The sequence below is a fragment of the Monodelphis domestica genome, chromosome 5 (genome assembly GCF_027887165.1).
Source record: "Monodelphis domestica isolate mMonDom1 chromosome 5, mMonDom1.pri, whole genome shotgun sequence".
Taxonomy (NCBI): Eukaryota; Metazoa; Chordata; class Mammalia; order Didelphimorphia; family Didelphidae; genus Monodelphis; species Monodelphis domestica.
Genome location: NC_077231.1, coordinates 165,671,856 through 165,695,037, shown reverse-complemented (window position 1 = coordinate 165,695,037; position 23,182 = coordinate 165,671,856). Strand labels below are relative to the sequence as shown.

At 36.9% G+C, this 23,182-nt stretch overlaps 1 protein-coding gene across 3 annotated transcripts in view; it reads left to right on the top strand.

Annotated features, from left to right (window-relative positions):
• The window catches only part of CCDC146 (coiled-coil domain containing 146), a 200,831-nt gene that overhangs the window by 143,577 nt on the left and 34,072 nt on the right, over positions 1-23,182 (top strand). For all 3 annotated transcript variants that reach the window (XM_056799504.1, XM_007504057.3, XM_001371084.4), the window contains exons 7-11: positions 4,651-4,724; positions 7,706-7,933; positions 9,662-9,848; positions 19,874-19,969; positions 20,604-20,774. In XM_056799504.1, the coding sequence (XP_056655482.1) occupies positions 4,651-4,724; positions 7,706-7,933; positions 9,662-9,848; positions 19,874-19,969; positions 20,604-20,774 (756 nt within the window). The remainder of the gene's footprint in view (positions 1-4,650; positions 4,725-7,705; positions 7,934-9,661; positions 9,849-19,873; positions 19,970-20,603; positions 20,775-23,182) is intronic.

Genomic DNA, 23,182 nt, shown 5'->3' with positions numbered 1-23,182 from the left:
TTTAATTTAAGAAATCCCATTTTTCTTCTCCCCCCCAATTTCCATCACTCATTGTGGAGGTGGGGAGGAGAAAGAGAAAAACATATCCTTGGAATAAATATGGACCGTGAAGGAAAAAATTTTAATGGCTATGTCCAAAATATTTACTATTTTCTATACCTTGAATCCATCACTTCTCTGAGATGAGGATGGCACTATGCTTCATCATATAATGTCTCTGTAATGATGATCACAACTACCCATACCTATTGTCTCTGTCTTCCCACAATAATAATTACAGCTGGCATTTATTTATATAGTGTTTTAAGGTTTGCAAAATGCTTTCCTCAACAACAAAACCTGTTAGGTAGGTAGTACAAAAATCATCATCTCTGGTATACAAATGAGTAAACTGAAGCTTTGTGAGGTAAAGCAATTGTCCATGCTCATTTATCTAATAAGTCTCTGAAGCAGGATTTGAGCCCATGTGTCTAGGCTCGACATGGAGAGAGTGCTTTCCTATATATACTCTGTCATCTTCTAAGACTGATCCAGTCGTCCTATTAATACCAGACCGATAGACAGAAGGAGATATAGAAAGGAAGAAAGATATATAGATAGAATTCATTAAGACTTGCTAAATGTTTCATATAGACTCTCTCATTTGACCCAAGATGCTTCTTCCATCTTATAATTAATACTAAGCATTGGTTCCAAGGCAGGAGAGGTTATAAGGGCTAGGTTAAGTGACTTGTCCAAGGTCACACAGCTGTCTGAGGACAAATTTGAACTCAGGATCTTCCATCTTTAGGCCTGGTTTTAACTTCTATCCACTACTCCCCCTAATTGTCCTAGTCATACCTATTCTTGATAATGTATTTTACACCACTTACTGCATGCAAATCATCTCTGATAAAATGCAACAATCTAATTATTCCCCTTAATCAAGCAACTACAAAGGTGCTAACTATTCTAAACGCATGTTATCTAAATTTTTATACACAGTTGGATGGGAAACTCAGAGTGAAATCCACTAGTAGTTGAGTGATCATTTTGGACAAGTGCTGTAGGTGGACAATGAAATAAATTTCTTACTTTACCTAGAGTAATGGTAGTCTGATCAAGTACTCTGCTCTGTCTGTACCAGGTTGTAAGCTGGTTTGGTAGATCTCACCACCTGTTATCTCACTGCTGTTACTCTTTATTAAAAAAAATATATGGGTTTACTGAGTCTTTCAAGACTGAGAAAGGAAGGAAGGCTAGGGAATAGGAACCCCCTAATTCTAGTTTCTCTAATTCTCCTCCCTCCAATCTATGGATTTCTCATGAAATCCTCTTCTGGTCTTGCTGCTCCTTATTTCTACACTGACTGCCTAAACCCCAAAACCCTATCTAACTTTCCTGACTATTGTCCCGCCCCCCCCCCCCAAATATTGTTGCTGGGCAAGTTTACAGTTCAGCTGGATTAGATAGAGTGGAGGTGATAGCAAAGTCATCCTAGTGGGTACAGCCAAAAATGGTTACAGCTTCACTTGCTAATAGATCTCTGGGCTCAGATTGGCCTTTTCTCAATAAAGATGAAATCTATTAGGCTACTGGAACACAGGAACTAGGTTGATGGGAAGGGAAGAAATCTGGGTGGATCTCGGAGACAGGATTCTTGATAGAAGAAATCACAGGATCAGGGCAAATGGCTTTCCACAGAAAGTCTGTTTTCCCCAGCAAGAAGTGCTCTCTCCAAGCTCACGAAGAGACAGGAACATTCCCCTCTCCAGAACACTGTTCATCAGCTTATATCTGTTCCCCACACTCTTTGGAACCTTTTCAGTTTTGTTCCATGCATGAGCCACCTTGTTTTGCAAAACCACGTATCTGACTTCTGCAAATGATCTTACCTGTCATTTCCCACTTTCAACAATGATCTACACCTAGAATTCAATAGGAGGAAATTGGGCTAGGTCATATTTGAAAATTATTTGATACTGGAAAAAAATCTTTCTGATATCAATATTCACCTGATGAATTATTAGAGGCATAAGGCAATCTTCTAGTGTTCACAAAATAATGTATTATGCCCAATAGTTTACAGTCTAAAACCTAAACCACCTAATCCAGCAAGAAGTAGAAAGTATAATACTCAGAATTCCCATGTTCCAATCCTAGTTCTGCCAACTGCATTCCTTTGTACAAGTTCCTTTGCCTCCCTGTCTCTTTGTCGATAAAATGAATAACACACTGTCTCTTTAGCAGGGTTTTCATGAGGAACAAATTAGTTTTCACTTGATCCCCAAAAAGCACAGTAAATGTGAAAAGACTGAGTATGTGATAAAATGATATATTAATAAGACATTATTTCATTCTTTTCATCTTTTTCAATGGTATTCAAGGAATAATGGTCCTGGAAGAAGTTGCTCTTCTGCTCTGACTCCTATACATTTGGAGTTCTATGGAAATTGCACAAGTGTATACAATAACTGCTTTTTGTAGTTGGATAAAAGCATTAAGGTGGACACTTATTCTCTTAGGCTCACTGACACAGTTCCAGAAGACATCAGGGATCATCTATAACTCACTGTGTTCCCACATAATTTGGTCTCTTCTGCTAGGGAGGAAATCTTTTTTATCTTTGGCAATATGATGGCTTTGGTAGGGTGTCCATGATTTAAAATCGAGTTCTTAAGTTTTTATGAATTGATGTTATGTCCAAGAGATTATAGGCAACAGTAGTGGTCTCAAATAATGGTCTAATTCCAATACAGTGTATTGGTTGAGCTCTTCAGAAAATTTTGAAGTCTGTATTGGTTGTAAACGGATTTGCTATCTGTTAATATATGAAAGATAATGATTTTTAAAAATGTAATTCTAGCCAGCATTTTATGTCTTACTAGGTACTTAGTAGAGACTCTTATTTTTATAGCCTGTAGTGATGCATGATCTTTTCTTACATGATCAATATTGGTCCTTAAGGATAAGCCTATAATTCTTGATGACATTGACCTGGTCTTGAATTGTTATTATTAGCCCCTTCTGTTCTTAATAAATTCTCATTTATCGGCCATTTGAGTGATGTTTCTCTTTTGAATATATTGTTGCCTCAGTTCATGAGGATCCTTCCACAAAGGGCATTTTGATTTCACTCATGGATCTTAGTCATTTTAAAGGCTCCTTACAGAGGTAAGTCACTTTTAGTTACATTCCATGAATCCAATAACAACCTGATATCAGCCTATCTTGTTATTGTTATCATCTATTTTAAATGATTTTCCTAAGTTTTTATGGATCAATGTTCTCTCTGGGAAATTGTGGACAATAGTTGAGTCTATAAAAATGTTCTAGTTCCAGGCCAGTGTATTTGTAGAGAAAATATCTCAAAGATATTTTCATGCTTGTACTTTTGTAGCATGAGCAATTGTTATCTATGAGATATAATGAGATTCTAATGCTTTTTTTCATTCTCATATTAGCATTATTATTTCTCAGTGTTAGAAATGATCTCATTGTTGTTTCAAAGTCAAAACATAGCAGTTTCCTTACAATGAAACTCATCTTGGTCTTTATAGAGTGACAATAACCTGAAAACCATAATATCACCACTTCCTTTTAAAAGTATTAGTTGTTATATATTTATGCTTTTAAAGTAAATTAAAATTAATTTTCCATTTATAATTGTGCAAGTCATCAGCTAAAACTAGTGATGAAAAACATTGACCCAGATGGCATTGATAACAGCATATGTGTAAATGTCATATGTGTTAATATAGAGATGCTAAGTCAAAGGGAAATTAATGAAATATTTTTTTAGAAATGTGTGAATTTGGGCAGCAAAAGAAAGTGATAAATGTCAGAGGGGATGTGGCAAAATTGGGTCACTAATACACTTCTGGTGGAGTTGTGATTTGGTCCAACTATTCTGGAGGGCAATTTGGAACTATGGGCAAGGGGCTTTAAATGAATGCCTGTACTTTGATCCTGCCATACCACAGCTGGGTTTGTACCCCAAAGACATAATAAGGAAAAAGAATTGTACAAGAATATTCATAGCTGTGCTCTTTGTGGTGGCAAAAAATTGGAAAATGAGGGGATGCCCTTCAATTGGGGAATGGCTGAACAAATTGTGGTACATGTTGGTGATGGAATACTATTGTGCTAAAAGTAATAAAGAACTGGAGGAATTCCATGTGAACTGGAACAACCTCCAGGAAGTGATGCAGAGCGAGAGGAGCAGAACCAGGAGAACATTGTACACAGAGACTAATACACTGTGGTATAATCGAATGTAATGGACTTCTCTACTAGCAGCAATGCAATGACCCCAGGACAATCCAGAAGAACTTGTGAAAAAGAACACTATCCACATCCAGTGAAAAAACTATGGAAGCAGAAATGCATTAGAAAAATATATGATCGATCATGTAATGTGATAGGAATATTATTGGGGTTTTTTTGATGTTAAAGGATTGTGCTACTGCAGATAAGAATAACATGGAAATAGGTTTTGAACCCAGTCAAACTGCTTGTCAGATTCAGGAGGGGGAGGCAGTAAGAGTGGGGGGCGGATCATGAATCATGTAGCCATGGAAAAATATTCTAAATTTTAAAAAAATAGAGAATTGTGTGAACTAGATATGTTTTTCAGACAGCTTAGTTTAATATTTTCCTTTTTTTTACTAGGATGAAGTGGTCCACCATCAATCCATCCCTTTGCAAATTGGAAAAGAAAAAGAGAAACTAATGCGAAAAATACAGTATGATTTAAATATCTTTATTTAAAATTTTTTTCTATAGAAATAAGTGTCTCTCTATAAAATATGAAAGTAAACCTAGATATATAAGAAATATTCTGTAAAATACATCAAATGACTGGCACAACTTACAAATTTATTTTAAGTGAGTGCCAAATATGTGTATAAACACCCCCCCACACACACACATACACATATGCAACATTTATTGGGCTAGTTTTCTAATTCAAGTTTCCTCTTTTGGCAATTTGGTTGTGTATCTATATAAAGTCTATCTATATATGAAATATGAAGGTGGCACAGAGTAGTAAGAATCCAGTTATTCCAGGTAACTAGCCACAATTATGGAATATCATCATTTATCTAGTGCTCAAATATATAGCTCCCTTAATTGTCCACTTACATAGTAAATGAAGTAGTCTTCAAAGCATTTAGAGTGGGGAGAAAAGAAAAGGTAAGGCAATGTGAAGGCTTAAAGAAGTAGCTGGTGATTGATTGATTGATTTGCTAACCAGAATAAAGGAGGAAATGCTCTTAGAAAAAGCAGAGCTATGAAGATGCAATCACTTAGGAGAAGGTCAGGTGGTCAGGGATCAAATAAGAGTCTGGGAATGGGATTGTTGTCGTTCATTGTGTCCAGTTTTCTTGGCAAAGAACCTGGAGTGGTTTACCATTTCCTTCTCCAGCTCCTTTTAAAGATGAGCAAACAGGGTTAATTAAGTGACTTGCCCAGGGTCACACAGCTAGGAAGTGTCTGAGGCCATATTGAAACTCAGGAAGAGGAGGGTTCCTGATTCCATAGCTAGTGTTCTGTCCACTGTGCCACCTGGCTGTCGTAAAGCTGAGGATAGCCTGAAACAAGTCAGGAGACTATGCTACTGTAATGGGGAGTAAAGGGGAAGGAGAAAGATGATGCAAAAATCAGAGACTGTGGCTGCCATATGCAACAGCAAAGAGTCCAGTCACACTTCTGAATATCAGCAACAGAATAGGTAAACAGCCAGGAGGCCAGAATAGATGGCAGAAATCAGATTAACCTGAAAGATATTGAGAAAATGACAAGGTTTCTGATTTTTAAAAAGGCCTCAGGCAGGAGGGTAACCCAAAAGTACAAGGCAGTGGAAGAAGGAACAAGAAAACAAGCTGGAGCTTCAGAACACACATGCCAAAGGAACAGACATGTTCCTGGCAAATATCTCAAATGACCGTCACAACAATGTTGTGAGGTAGATGTTGCATTATCCCCATTTTGCAGCTGAGGAAACTGAGGCAGAGATTAAATTACTTGACCAGGATCACAAAACTAGACACTTGTCTGAAGTTAGCTTTGAACTTGTCTTCCTAACCCCAGGCCCAGCACACTATCCAATGCACTGAGTCAGAGAAAACAATACTTGGGGTACTTTCCTGCCCTCCCTTCTTGGCTTTGTATGGTTCTTCTCTGGCTAGAACCATCCCAACCCAGATTTGCAGGGGGAACAGATATTTAATTATAACCATGTAGCTCAAAGGTTCAAGGGCAAGAAAATAAAACTGCTTCTGACAAAACATCCCAAGAATGTGAGGGAAGCAGGAGGAAAATGAAAGATGGGAGACAAGAAAGAAGGTGGGAAAATGGGAGAATAAAGTAGTAGATGGCAGAAAGAGTAGAAGACAGGAGGGGAGAGGAAGAGATCACTGTTGTTAAAGAGAGGTAACAAGGAAAGAGCAGACACGATCCTGACTGAGGAGAGAAAAGAAATCCCAGGGAGGATCACATAGACACCTCAAGGGCATTCATCCCTGGACAAACAGTTCTATACGTCTCACTGCATCCCTGAGCATCCCTGGGCCATGAGAAGAAGCGACAAGCAGATGCAGCCTTACTCACACGAACAGTCTCTGAAGGTATTAACAAGTGGAACACCCGGAGTCCTTAACAAAAGACCAAATTACAGCCAAACCTGAATGGCAGGTGCCATTCTGCTTTGAGAGAGGGAATATCCTCATCAGAAATTCCCTACGTCAAAGAAATCTTGGCTCCAATTGAAAAAGACCTACCAACATAAAACCAAAATAAAACCTCTTTATTGAGTCAGGGAAGCCATCAAAAAGCTATTTAAAACATTTTGGGGGCATTTAAATATTAAAAAGACCAAATATGTCAATGGATGCAAAATTTTTATAATAATGTTTCTTTGAAAGACAAATTTTCATTCTATTTTCTTTTTCTTAGGAATTTTCTTAAAATGCACTGTATCATTTGGCCCTTTGAAGTATTCTTATGTAGTAATCTGGTCACTTAGCTCTCAGTAATGCAGAAACTGCAGGTGTCAAGAATACCTTGTAGTCCGACTCTGCCAGATAATTGAGTTATTACAGTGCCAGCCTCCTACTCTTTCATCCTTCCCCCTTGATTGTCTTTTGTCTCATCCAGAGTCCAGTCTGGTCTTCTGTCCCATTACTTTCTTTTGAAACCCTTTGTCACCTGTCTTAAAATCAATACAGTGTATTGGTTCCAAGACAGAAGAGTCCTAAGGGCTAGGCAATGGGGGTTAAGTGACTTACCCAGGGTTGTTCAATTAGGACATGTCTGAGACCACATTTGAACCCAGGACCTCCCATTTTAGGCCTTGCACTCTCTCTACTGAGCTACCTAGCTGCCCCTTATCCTATTACTTTTTAGTGACCTTTCCCCTGATGATGAATTTTTTTCTCATCAAACCTCCTTCTGAGAAGATTAGGGAACTTACTAGACAACCTACTAAACCCCACTTTTCTACTTCTCATCTTATCTACTCTTCTTGACTTTCTGAAATCCAAAAGATCAAAGCTGCTGACTCAAAAATATTTCTGGGACCAACCTGGCAAGAGCAGTTAGCTCAAGAGTGCAGGTTTTCAACCAAGTCTTATCTAGAAAGAAAGGACAGTTAAATCTGAGGTTAGAAGAGAGGCTGACTTCCTTTGACTGTGAAAAATTACCTCTTTACAAACTTTTTCCACAGAGATCTAGAGAAGAAAAGAGCAGTTATACAGGAGCAATTAGATGAAGTAAGTGAAACACTCAAAAAAGCAGAAGCCAAAGTTAATAGTATATTGACAGAGAAAGACGAAGTGGTAAAAGAAGTAGAAGGAAAGAGAGCTCTACTTGAAATCAAAGAAAGAGAATTCAAGCAACTGTCAAAATTATTGGAAATAAACAAAGAGAATGAAGCCAATTTACTGACTGAAAGGTTGGTTTATGATATTGAAATATGATTTTCTTGTCATTTTAAGGACTCAAAAATATTTTAAAAATATTTTGTTAGCAAGATATCACTATGCTTTTTTGAAGAGTGTTTTGTCATTTTCTTCTTTTTACTATACACTATTTTCCCCTGTTATATTACTATTCCTTCCCATTCAATTTAATTCAATTCACTCAGAATTTAGGTAAGTGTCTTCTTTGTACTAAGCACAAGAGATAGAGTCCCTGTCCTCAAGGAGTTTACTCTTGCCCCCACCAACTTCACTTTGCTACAAATAAGTTACTTAAACAAACCATATCAAACACATGGTTCCTGTCTAAGAATGTACATGACTCATTTTTTCCCTATAGCCATTATTTTTCTGCATTGGGTGGAGGGTGATATGTTTCACCATCAATCCTTTCAAAGCAAGATTGGTTCCTGAGCCAATGAAAATCCTGATCTTTCTTTTTTGTTTTAATTTTTATTGAGGACACTGAAATTTCAAAAAATTCCTGAACCTCTGACATTGTTATTTTCCATTATATTAGCACAAATATTTTATAGATGGTTTTTCTTTGCTTTTTACTGTACCCCATTATCAATTCATTCAAGTCTTCCTACGTTTCTATGAATTACATTTTCATTTGTAAGATCAGAGGCTCCTGGACTTTGAGCTAGAAGGGATAGCAGAGGCCATCTAGTCTGCCACCTTTATTTTATAGACAAGGAAAGTGGAACCCAAGAAGTTTGAGTGATTTGCCTCCAGTCACATGAATAATAAAGCAAAATTTAAACTCAGACCCTCTGACTTTAAAGCCAATGACTGTCTTTCTCACATAGCTTGCAGCCTCTTTAATATTACATTATTACATTCCATATTTACTTTATACTCACACACCGCCATTTGCTTAACCATTCCCCAATTGACTGGGAACTCTGGGTTACTATGGAAAGTGGTAAATGTCTTTTGAACATAAAGGATTTTATCCTCTGTACATGTTCCAAATTGTGTCATTGGACACAAGAGTTCTCTTTCTCCCCTTCTCATTTCCTCCTTTTTTCTTCCCCTCACACTTATTCTTTCCCTCTTCCTCCGTTTCTTCTTTCCCCTTGGTCACCAACTCTTTCAGAATAAAGTCTATTAACTTCGAATGAGCTCTACAATGAGAAAGCTATGTATGCCATTAGAGTGAATTTTTAAAAATGAACTGCATCATCCTGCATGTTTTAATTCTTGTTGCTATCTTGGAACCCCAAACTAATTCTTAGATCTTACAAAACACAATCTACTCTATTTTTAAAATTTGTGAATTATAGACCTGATTTGAAAAGCCAGAACTTGACATTGTTTTGGGAATTTCCAAACCAATGAATGATATTTCCAGAGTCATTTTGAGTTTTCCCATTAAGAACCATCTCCTCAACATTGTATACTGGAGGTATGTGTACTGCTACACACTTTCCACTTTCAATTAGCTGTCAGGATCTTCAGGTGTTAGACCCCTCAGACCTCCTAGGTTACACTGACATTATTAACTCCAGTGAAATCTTAAGTTGCAGTTCCACCAATCACGGTGATTCAGGGATCATGAAAGAATCTCTCCATGTACTTCTCTGTCTACATCCCATGCACTGGTGGCTATCCATTGAACAGCTAGAAGAGCAAAGGGACTGGAGTCTCTGGAGAGCTGATGTTTGGGGGTTTTCCGTTTCTCTAATTTCCTCCTGTAGAGGGATCACGGAACTCAGTTTGCGGAACTGCCTCATTGACAAGCATAGTTACCATGATGAGGTCACTCGGAAGCAGAGAGAGAAAGATCGAGATATCAGAAATTTAAAAAAGATGGAGCTGCTCTTGAAAGTGAGCAATGATTCACTGTGTCAGATTCAAGCCCTGCATCAGCGGCTCACTTTAGAGGTACGTGCTAGTCATCCAAACCTGATGTGTGAGGTTATTAGCATCGTAAACATATTTTAGTCAGTTTGTTGTGAGAGGCTTTGTATGTATTTGTTTAGCAATAAAGAAAGGAAAAGGCAAAAGGCAAAGAAGAGATGAGGGAGAAGCAGAAACTGAAAATGAACTTTTAACTGATATTCTATCCATTGCAGTACCCTACAATCATCATCATAATAGTTTTGTGACTTAGTCATTTTCAGCCATGTCTGACCCTTTGTGGCACCATTTTTGGAATTTTCTTGGCAAAGACACTGGAGTGGTTTGCTATTGCCTTCTCCAGCTCGTTTTATAGGTGTGGAAACTGAGACAAACAGTTTAAGTCATTTCATTTGCCCAGGGTCCTACAACTACCAAGTGTCTAAGGCCAGATTTCAAATTAGGAAGATGTCTTCCTGACTCCAGGCCTGGCACTCTACCCACTGTGCCATATAGCTGCCGCCATTGGGCTCCCGAGGACTCCTTTAGTTTTTCATCAGTTCTCTTCTTTTACACTATACCTTTCCTTCCTTAGCAGCTGGGCCATTCAGAATACCTTGGGGTTTGGGCTAAGAGTCACCCCTAGGCTCTAACAACTTATAACTTGGAGAGATTGGAAGAACACTATTACAAAGAAGGAGAGTTATGTCCTTGCTACTCTTTCTATCTTGTTAAAAGGATTTTGGTTTATTTGTTGTTGTTTTTTGTAATGGAACTTTATGATTTCGTATAAATCATTTTGTTTGTGTATTTGAAAGTCTGCTCTGAGTTTATAAATTAAGAACAATGCTACAATCTTCTTTTGAGAACTTATCTAATATGGTAGTAAGTCTTTTTGTTGCCTTTTAATGATAGACACCAATCCTAGTGATTGTCTTATTCTGAACCAGATCAGAGATTGGGATGTGATCCAAAAGAAGTGAAGGAAAAGATAAGGAAGCAAGACTCCTGGGTTTTAGTCCTTGATTTCTCAGTAATTCACTGGGTGACCCTCGTCGAGCTAACTGGACTTGTCTGTGTCTCAGTCTCTACCGATTTAAAATGAGGATAGAACTAGATGATCTCTAATATCCCTTCTCAGTCTAAAACTCTGATTTCTGCAAATTCTCAAAAGCATTAGTATTTGGACCAGGGCAGGCTTTTCCTATTGTATGCTATTAAGCCAAAATCAGATTCCCAGTAACTCCCTGTAATTCAATATCCCTAATTTTCCCAAGGATAAGTATAATAGTCCGATAGACTAACTCTTCAAATATTTAAACTCCACTTTCTCTCTACCCTAAATGGTTTAGGAAGTGAATGTATAGCACTAATTAGGCAACAGGGGGTTGAGTTCAAGCAGAATTCCAATTTTATTACAGGAACCATATAAAATGCACATTTTTAGAGCATATGATTTAGCTCTTCCGTATTTTACTTATAAATTTTTGGAGTTCCTAGAACCACTGTTACCATCCCAGTTAATTTCCATGGCAACCATGGAGTCTATCAACAGATGCTTAGTACTCTCTATAACCATACCTTGGGTGTATCTTCACTAGAGAATGCAAAAGATCCCTGGATCTGAAGCCAAATGCTCCAGGAACATTTCTTTAAATACTAACTTCTTAAAACATTAAGATAGATTTCAACTTATGATATTAACTCTAACAACCCATTTCAGTAATTATAATAATTTATAAACAAAACTCTTGTGTTTAAATGTGTCTAATGGCCTAGAAAAAAGCAATCCTCTTTAAAGTTGAAAATCAAATGGCATAGAGTTACTTTGATCATTGATATGTTTCCAAAAGTTTTTTTTTTCAATAATGGGGTGTCTGAATATGTCTGTATTGATCTCAGGATTAACCATAAAAAAATAACATCATTGAAACCTCAGTCATTGATTGAAATAGCTTCTACCAGAACATTTTCAAATAGCACACACAGAGGTAGTCACTTCCATGATATAAAAAACATGAGTCTAGAAGAAATTTAACACACCTTTAAGGTTTTCAGTTTTGCTAGGCTTAGGGGAAGAAACATCAGGACAAATAAGGAAGGGTTCCTGTCTTTGTAGATTTTACAATCTGATTGAAGATAAAAAAGTACACAGATAACTTGAAGTAAAAAAGAAGATAATTAGTGGCATAAGAGATGTCTGAATAAGATACTGTAGCATGTGGATTGATTGAAATGACAGAGGAAATTAAGATTCAAGCAAGCTTTTAAGCATATTGATTTATTAAGCAATAAATGTCAATAACAAATCAAGACCGGACCTCTTCAACTTGGCACTGGACCCTGAATACAGAAAGAGACAGATTTTTATGCATTCAAAGAAAATAATTAACAACAGGATACAAGATTAGGTCATCTGATTTGTAATAGGAAGAAAGAGTAGGAACAATTTCTTAAATCAGAAAAAAAAGTTGTATCATTCTTCACCAAATGTCTATATTCAATCCGAGAAACAAAGAAACTAACTGATTGACCAGTATAGGCCAGTTTCCAGATAAAACAAATGGGTTTCTTGAGATGCATAATTGTGAGAAAACTCCTACTGTCAATCTTCTGGCCAGCATAACCTAGGTCCATAGTTAAAGGTCTGTAAGCAACAGATAGAGGTCACAAAGAACTGGATATAATAAAGCAAACTGGAAAGGCTTTAATACTGAACCCAGTTCTATGCTTTTCTGTAGCATTCAAGAACCAGCCTTACTAAATACCAAGAGGCTCATTACCAAAAATTACCCTCAAGTAACCATATGTTTTGGCTATGGAAATCCATGGAATGGATAAAAGAATTATAATAATAGCTAGCAGGTCAATTTAAAGTTTGCAACATGCTTTACATATGCTCACTCATTTGATCCTTACAACAATCCTATGAGGCAGGCACAGTTTTTATCCTCAATTTACAGTTGAAGAAACTGAGATAATAGTCCTTTGTCCTGTGTCATTTCTGACACCTTTCCCCCCAATGCCAGAAGCCTACTGTGAATTTCTGAAATAATGATGGCAAAATAGCAACAACAACAACAACAAAAAAAGTGGGGCGGGTGGCAGAGATTATAACTCATTAGAAAGATAAAAAGAGGGAGGATGGAAAACTATGAGCTTAATTCCCTCCCAGAACATTCCAAAAAAAAGTAGCTGAAAAGCATTCTTGCAAAGAGCTTGGAATTAGATCCAGCTAAATCAGATTATATCAATAAAGTTTGTAGTTGAAAGAAAAACAAGCCTAGCTGTGAAATGAAATAAATCTTCTTTGTTATTATAATGCTCTAATTTTATTGGAAATAATATCAGACCTGCAACATTTAGGTTCTGCTGCCACAATTCTCAGTGAACTATCAGAAGTAGAAATGCTGCTTAAGAATATTAAATCAGAAGAGTTACTTGGCTTAACCAAAACCATCAGGAGAAATCCATACTAGAGTTCACCTAATTTTAAAGGGATCAGTTCTCAAAATATCTCAATGAAGGGAAGATTCCTCTCCAAGGTGGTAAAAAAAGATCCATGTATGTCTGTCTTATCACCACAAAATCAATAGTAATATGTCTAAAAAGATAATAAGATTTATGAACCATCATTTCTTCATTCTTACTCCTATAAGACTATTTTATGAAAATTCTTGCTTAAACATGGGCAAAGACCAGGGCGAAGGGCCAAGCATTTAAACCTATTCATGGCCAAGGACCAGGTTCTAGCAGTCCCAATCTCATCCAAATCATTATCTGATTCAATCAACAAGACAGGACACTCTAATGAAATTCCAAGATCTTTATGGTGTTCAGAGAGTTGGATAGTTCTGTCCTCTAGCTCAGCCCCTCTTTGGTAGTTGTTAACCTTATAAATCTGAAGGTGGTGAACATGGATTTATCCAGATCAACTTGAAGTTCATGCCTCCATTCACTAAGGAAAAAGTGGAAGCATTTCAGTGGAGTTTAAACATATACCAGCTCAGCATATAAATTTGTGTGTACATACTTCTGAAAATACATAAAAATATATATACACAAACAGATGTAGACATTTATATATATATTTATATACAGATCTCAACCCATCAATATCTTCTTAATCTTTGTGACTTTTTTCTATGCCCTTTCAAAAGTTTTTAAATGGGGATCTCAGTAAACCAGAGGGTTTCCTCTGGGTCATTTAATACTGAGGAAGAAAGCTTCATGTTGTCTCTGAATTTAAGTTATTTAATGGTGGTTACTGAATTGCTTCTCCGTCCCTAGAGACTGAGATCATGTTTAGTGCACAATTTTACTTGATAGAATTGAGGAGGCTGTAGCACATTAACAATGATGATTTACAGGCTAGAAGCAGTCTGAAAAACAGAATCTGTGACACATACAAAGAAAAGAAAGTAAATGGTGCATGTGGAAAGAAGGTGGGATTCAAGCACATGAGACTTTCTTAGGTGAGGGACCATATTCAGTCAGTTACCAATTGTTGTAAGCTTTTTCTTCAAATTGGCTCTCATAGTTGTTCCTTCCTGTGTGTTTTCCTAGCATTTATCAGTCTAAGTATATACGTGTTACGTCACAGTTCCTTAGCTGACTCCTCTGATTCCAGGGTTTTTCTCTTCCCATCTATCTTTTATATGTCTGTCAAACACATATTCTTTAAACATTATTTTTATATTGTAATTGCTCTACTGAAAATTTTTCAAAAGCTTCTCATTCCATAATATTAGAGGTAGAAGGGAACCCTTATTTTACAAATAAGGGAACTGAATCTAGTAGCTTACCTGAGGTCATAAAGCTAATTCAGGTTGCATAAGGGACTAGAAATTACTTCTTCTGGACCTAATTGTGTTATTTCCACTTTACCACGTGCCTACTACATCAAGTCTAAAATCCCCTTCTTGGTTTTCAAACCTCTTACTTTTTAATGAAACATTGAGATAAATAAAATAAAATTTTCAGGTTTCATCCTGTGAGAGATTACTTTCCTTTCCCTTTCCCTTAATATTGTGCTTTAATTAGGAACTCCTTAACAAACATTCATCAGGCAAATACTAATTAAGTTTGGGACCATGCTCATCCTTATCATTTTCCCTGATATTATCCCATTATTCCATCTCCATATTGATCATTCCCAAACATGTAGTCACTGGTACTCCTGTAGGCACCCCTAAGAAAACATTTGGAGTACAAATCTAGGGATGGAATATGTCTATCTTCCCAGAACCAGCCAAGCTAGGTAGGCTTAGAGAAACCGTTAATCAAAAGGTTGGGTACCAAGTGATAAACTCACAAAGATTACCCATTAGAGCATGGAAGCATTGCTTTAAGAAACACTAAAGGAATTAATCCACCCTGATTAAATAAATCATGGATCTTCTGAAATGCTAAATCACAAGTCAGTTCCCCCTTGTTTCATACTGGGCATATTTCATGACAATGTCCTCTTTCCAAGAAGATGCAAATATAGATAGATGAGTCACAACTAAGTTATTACATATGCCTTCTACACTTTCAATGATCCCCTTCTATACTTCCCAAGAGAGAAAAAAATTAACTTCATCTTTTCATTAAAATTTTAAAAACCAAAATTTTTGCAATTTTTACTCACAAAAGAAAAAATATCTTAAAACCAATCTGGATACAGAAGATTCTATATCATTTTCATCACCAAATATGTATTGACTCTCTATTATTTAAAGATGATGCTAAGCAAAACTTTGAAATAACAACAAAAAGGTGCTAGACATTGTTTTGCCCTAAAGTAGCTTATAATCAAAGAAGAGAATTGCTCTGTGGAGCAAAGGATACTGTTGCTCAGTGAATGGTAAATACAAAGATTAATGAGCTTATGTTTTAATAATATTTTAAAGGATTTTAATTGGCTCACAAAATATTGTTAACCAAACAAGTCTAATGTTAAAACAAAAGGCATTATGTGAAAATTTCCTCCCTTCACTGACTTCAAGAAAAATCTACTTTTCATCCTTAAATAGGTATCCTGTTCTCTTAGGAGACTGCTAATTTACACTAACTCTAGACATCATGCTCCTTGGCTACACTGATAGTCAGCAACTGGGAACAAAATAGGGGAATAAAGCCACTTGCAACAGTAAGCATGATTTTCAGAACCAGATCTAATAGTTCAACCTCTTCAAAACATAGACCACTTCACTGGGTTGCTTCCTCTTATTTCCCCAAGGTTCAGTGAACTTTGGTGCTTTTATGGCCTTTGACCAAAATGAATAGCCCCTCCCAGAACCTCTAGCACCATAACTCATGAAAAGTTAAAATATTTGGAAAGAGACCAATCTCAATGAAACTGTGCTTTGCAAATTTTAACTAATTTGAAGGTTTACAATAGTAGAATTGTGAAACATTGTTGCTTTGCCTTTTTCCAGTTCCTTATTAAAGATGTGAATATTAATAGATTACTTCTATCATCTCAGACTAATTAGAATTTGATAGACTCTTGTCTCCCAAACATCATTAATGATGAGTGGAAATCTTTAGCTACTTATTTTTCTCTAGATTGGTTTAGAGGATTTTTGTCTCAGAACTCATAGAATAGTGTGTGTTTAATATGAATAATATAATATAGATTTATAATAATATTTAATATAATGGATATTTTATGATATATGAGATGATATAATAATAGGGTAGGCATTGCTGTAGCCTTCCAGTGATACAGTGGTACCTTGATACTTTTCATTAATTAATTCCAAAAGGCAGATCAAGTACAAAAGAGATAAATATCAAAATAATTTTTTCCATGAGGAATAACATAAATTGAATTAATTTGTTCTAGACACCTCAAAAACTCAGAGTCTATAAGGCATTATATGCATTATTGGAGTTGTATTTTACTAAGTAAATATTAAAAATACATAGACATAAATGAAAAACAATAGTTATATTAAATGAAATAATTTTAACTTTACCTGTAGTGAGAACCCCCTTCCCTAATATCTGAGGGCTTTTGGAGGGAGTTCTTTCTTGTTCTCTTTTCTGTCCCTTATCATCATTGAACCCTGCTTGAGATTCACCAGGTTTAAGCTTCACAAGTAACTTATTGCTTCAAAATTCCACAAAAGTGATAAATGGGCTGGTTATTTGATCAATTGCTACTTGTTAAAGCTTTATGGGGGGGGTGATTTTTTAAAACAGAGTATTGTATACACTTCTACTTATTTTGCACACATTTTCCTTATTAGTGAAGTGGGGACATCCTCCTTTGCCTCCTCCTCACTTGAAGAAAACTCCCCCCACTAGCTGTTGCTGCTCCCTTTGAAGTTCCTGCAGGTCCTCAGTGTTGAGCTCCTCTTTATGCTCCTGAACTAATATGTGTCCTTTATTTTGGCTGGAGTGGGCATATGCTTCCTAGCCATCAACAAGTTCTAGCAAGTGCTTTGAGTGCCAAGCTGTGACAATTTTTTTCTTGTCAAAATTCATTGAAAACCAAATTCAACAAGTTCTAAAACCATCAAGTACCAAGATTTGACTGTTTTCTAGCTGGCTTTGAGAAAGAAAAAAAAGGCAACAAAGTCATGGAAACTGGCAACAAATAGCAGAGGAAAACATAGAACTGGGTTCAGATCCTTAAGGTAAAAATGCTAAATTTGTGTAGACTCCCAAGGACCCACAAAATGAAACACATCCATAGGAGAAAGTGATACAGTAAAGGAATAAAACAAAACATTTGTATCATATCACAAGACAGCCAAGGAGAATGTCTGAGGTTTTTTGGCAGTCATGATCCTGTAGTGAAACTTGCAGCCATAAATTCAAGATGGAATTAGCAAGTTTAGAAGTACTAAGACACTCTTAACAATTAATAAAAGTTGGATGATACTGGCTAATTCAATCAATTAGAAGATAAAAGTTCTGTAGAGTCTGAGTATGATTAGAAATCTTTGCCATTCGTCATTTCGAATGTTACTGGAAATCGAATGATTGCTAAAATGTAAAAGTAAGCGATGTATCCTGGCACCCTTACTCCATAGAGATTTGATGAACCATGACATGAATACATAGTAATAAACATCAAATTTTCATATTTATGGAACATCGTACAGTTAAAGAGGGGGGAAATTTCTTTTATGATGACCCAAAGTGAGCACTCTCTACTGGAAAATTAATTGTGCTGCCAAGATAGCAAAGACCAAAAAAAATCTAACCTGGAAGTACAGCTAAGAACTTCTGCTCCTCAACCTTCCACTTTCCTACTTTGCAAACAGAGTGGCAGTTGGGAGCCAGTGTCCTGATCCTCTATTTCCCCAGTCTCAATAATGTACCTATTTCCGTTATCCACCAGGCATATTGGCTACAGGAAAGATTGAAGGACTTACTTAGACTGAATGGGAAATGGAAGAATGGGGCAACAGAATATCTAGTGGTTTTCTTGGAGTCAGGGTGTTCATAGAAAAATCCTAGAGTAGAGAGAGCCGGCATTCCTCTTGCCTCAGACAGCAGCCTTCAGAAGATCATATTATCAGTTTCATTTTCTAACCCCAAGAAGTAGTCTGAATGCTAAGATGTGTAGGCCTGGTAAGAGGAGTAGATAGTATCATGGCGAGTTGGCAGAAGAAATAATTTTGGTTGACTTGCCTCCATGTAGGTCTTGTCTTGAAAGTAGTTCATGTTTTCTTTTCAGGTAAAAATATCCCCTTTATCTTTGAGCAAATCATGCCATCATCCATTGGCAGCTAGGTGCTGCACTGGCTAGAGCACCGGATCTGGAATAAGTGGGATCTAAGTTCAAGTCTAGTCTTAGATATCTACTAGGCTGTGTGCCCCTGGGCAAGCCACTTGATCTGTTTGCCTCAGTTCTTCATCTGTAAAATGGGTTGGAGAAGCAAATGGAAAACCATTCCAGTATCTTTGCCAAGAAAACCCCAAATGCTACACATTGTGGCCAAATATGATTCACATCATGCATGCAAGGATGGTTTAATATAAGGAAAACTATCCATATAATTGATACCAATAACAAAATTAGTAATAAAGGCCATTTGACTATATCAATAGATGCAAAAAAAAAAAGCCTTTGACAAAATACAACCCTCATTCCTATAAAAACACTGGAAAGCATAGGTATACATGGATTTTTATCTTAAAACCTAAAGCCATCAGCAAGTAGTATTTGTAACAGGGATGAACCAGAAGCCACCTCAATAAGATCAGGAAATGAGGATGCCCATTATTAGCAGTGTTATTTAGCGTTGTATTAGAAATGCTAGCAGTAAGAAAAGAAGAAATTGAAAGACTCAAAATGGGCAAAAAGGTAGAAAAATTATGTTTTTCTTATTTTCAGACAATATGATGGTTTATGTGGAAAATCCTAGAGATTTAACTGAGAAGTTAGTTGGAGGGGCAGTTAGGTAGCAGAGTAGTTAGTGCCAGACCTGCAGTTGGGAGGATCTTGCTTCAAATCTGACCTCAGACACTTCTTAGCTATGTGACTGACCTCCAGGCAAGTCCCTTACCCCCAACTGCCTAGCTTTTGCTGCTCTTCTATCTTAGAACTGATACTAAGATTTAGAAGGTAAGAGTTTTATAAATAAAAGCATTTTTTTCAGTTAGTAGAAGCTATCAATAATTTTAGCAAAGAAGCAGGGGGAAAAAAAAGAAACCCCTAAACAAGATCACAGAGAGTTGGACACAACTGAAATGACTCAACATCAACAAAAAGAAAACAAAATTAAGAAAATATACTCAATCCAGAGCGATCTGTAAGACTGAAATAGAACATACATTTTAAATGCCTGACAGGTTCCAACAGAGTGCCAGACTTGAAGTCAGTGTGGCATGAGTTCCAATCCTGCCTCAGACAGTTTCTTGTGACTTGACCCTGGGCAATAAGATTTACCTCACAGGGTTGGAGTAAAAATCCAATGAGGATTTATAGCAAAAGAATTACATAAATAAGAGTTATTATTATCACTTCTGATATAATTTATAAAATGTATTTTTGAGGATTACCTTTGTGGTATGATCATTTCCTTTTGTATAGTTAACTGTATATATAAATCTTTAATTTTTTTCAGATGGACAGCCTTCCTAAAGATGATTCGCTAGTTGTGGAGAGGAGGAAAGATCTCCAAAAAGAGGTTGAATTAGCTAAAAGGAATTTAGCCCAGCAGGTTAATATGAATTCTTAACTTTTGGCCTTTTATAAAACAAGATACAAAAATGAAATCATTTTGATCCCTTTTCCTAGAATCCCATCAAGAAAGGACCCTTTGAAAGAAAATGTGGGGCTTTTCTTCTATCTTTAGATCTCAATGAACCTTGTTCCTCTATGTAATCCCCTCCCTCACCCCCACCTCCTACCCCCAATTAAAATAGCCATGAGCGGTTTGGACACAATATGAGAGAATTCTCTACAACTTTAAAAACTTAAAATCTAGGAAGGATACACACACACACACACACACACACACACACACACACACACACAAAGGAAGCATATTGGTTACATGTGGATATTTCGCTGCATAGGAGAGAATGAAAAATTCATATTATTAAAGACCACTACCAAGGTATTTTTAAAAATTAAATTTTTAATGACTTGAAAGAAAAATCTCTATTATAGGACATATGTTTTTCTACTCCACAAATGTACTGGTTGGTGCATTCAGAAATAATGAAACTGTGGATTTGCTGGGTGAGGCCATTTCATTTTTAACCACGTTTTCACAGACTTTGGTCTTCGAAGATGTCATATGTCTGTTGTTACCAAAAGATGATGACTATCGCTGCGCTTTTTCCAAACAGAGAGCTGTATCGGAAGTGGAGACTCGATTAGTGGAACAGATCATTACCGAGGAAGCCAAGCTTTTTAAGGAGACGGAGTACTTCCGAGAACAGTTAGACAATCTTAACCGTCTGTACCAAATCAAAACAGAAGAGAAAGACAAGAAAGCCAAAGATTATGTAAAAGCTCAGGTAAAATGATTTCAGAGCCCATTCTTTTGTTTCTATTATCAGGACATCATTTAACAATGTAGAATTTTTTGCTCTCTTCTTATTCTTATTAAAACAAACAACATCCGAGTTAACTGGGACTCCAACGATGTTCAAATGCACTATGGGAAGGACAGTATCTCCTAATAAGACGATCTTTCGTTTTTCTCATCTAGAACTTATAATTGTCATTTTAATTAAACAGCATCCAGAAGGGGCATGCAACAAAGTCATGTCCCCCACCCCCACCCCCACCCCATGCTGAATTTACATTAGCAGAAGCCACAAAGAAAGGAAATCGAGTTAGACATTGGTCAGATGAGTTCAAGGCAAGAGGAAAAAGGCAAGAAAAGCCGCTCTCTGCAGCCCCTGCCTTCTTCCTGACAGAATGAGGCTTCCTGCTGCAACAGACTCAGGTTCTCCCATTTATTCTTGGGGAACAGCTGAGTCTGGGGGGAAGCCTGACTCGGGGAAAGAAGAATGGGCTGGAATGATGGAGACACCTGGAATGCCTGTTCTGAGACTTCCTAGCCCCCTGCTTAACCCTTGGCCACTCAGCCTTGTTCGTGCTTGTTTTCTGAATGGGCAGGTGGGTGGTCCGGGGGATAGACAGATGGCCAAGCCTGGAGTCCAGAAGACTCTTCTTTTTCCCCTGAGTTCAAATCTTGTCTCTGACTCTTATTAGGTGTGTGATTCTGGGCAAGTCACCCTGTTTGCCTTTAGTTTCCTCATCTTTAAAATGAGCAGGAATATCAATAATATGGAAGTAGGTCTTGATCAATGACACATGCAAAACCCAGTGGAATTGCATATTGGCTATGGAAGGGGAGTGGTGGACGGAGGGAAAGAACATGAATCATGGAACCATGGTAAATGTTCTAAATTAATCAATAAAATAAAATTAATATTGAAAAAAATGAGCAAGAGAAAGAAATGGCAAGTCACTCCAATATTTTTGCAAAGAAAACCCCAAATGGGGTCACAAAGGGTCAGATGTGACTATAACCAATGAACAACAACAAATTTCATTTGTGTGATGGGGATGATACTACTTCTGTTTACCTTGCAGGGTTGTCGTGAGGAAAGCGTTTTTGTAAGAATAAACGTGGTTACATAAATGGGAGCTATAGATATAAGAATGTAGCAGTAACTCTTTGGGGAGAAAATCCTTCCTTGTCATTCCTTCCTTGTGTTTTAACTTAACACTTAGCATACAGGAATGAATGTTTGTTGGAACCACACAAGCTGGCCCCCAACTCATCTTTATCCTCTCAGTGGATTTCATTCCTCTTCTAATACTTTTTTTTTAATTGCTAATCAAGGTAAAGTATACTTTAAATCTACTAAACTATATTTCAACAGAAAATTACACTGTCTTTCAAGAATGTTCTCAAGACCATCTGAAATAGTTCATTTCTTGTAGGCAAATTTCCCCACAAATAATAACTTGATTTGCTCTTAAATTGATTATAAAGACTATGCTTTGCTGATTCCTGAGATTTTTTTTAGCCCCCCAGCCAAACTAGCCTTTTTTTCCATTTCTCCTTCATAAAAAAATCACTTCTTCTCCTGCCCCTTGTCCTGGCTACCCCCAATTTCCCTTCACCTCAGAGAGTCCCTCTGAAAATGAATCACTACCACCAATTTCTGAGTGTTTCCTGTTCCCCTCAACTGCTAGTGTCCTCCCTGCCAAACTACCATCTATTTAGTGTGAGAGTGTGTTTGTGTGTGTGTGTGTTCCTGTGTGAGATACACTATCATGCATTTGGTTTTATTTATAAATTCTGAAGCAACAAAGACAAGTAAGTAGAATGTTTACCCATTTTGTGAACTCTGGTGTTTTGCTTTAAAAAAAAATTTTCCCCTAGCTATGTGACCCTAGGCAAGTCACTTAACCCCATTGCCTAGCCCTTACCACTCTTCTGCCTTGGAACCAATACACAGGGTTTATAATAAATAAAAACATTTTTTCAAAGATTTCATGGTGTTGCAATGACCAAAGAATTCATCTCATGGAAAACCTACTGGTAACAAGGATGTCCATCACTAAGCTACTCCCCAAATAACAGATTAGGCCAGTCCCTGGCATTAGACTCACTGGTTAATATAGCTTCTTTGAAGCTTGAGTTCTGCTTCTAACAAAGCCTCTGAGCCAAGATCCCCTCCATGATCAAGCAGAAGAGGAAGGCTCAGGGAAGGTCGTTGTTTGTTATTAGACTATGAGACAACTCAGTGTTCATAATACACCGATATATGGCTATTTCAAGTACTATGTGACTGAATATAAATCAAACTAGAGGAAAATCCTTCCCCTTGAGGTATGAATGATTTATCAAGTGAATTGGGAAGGAGAAAATCCCTAGTTTAAAATGTGTTCATTACTTAAGATT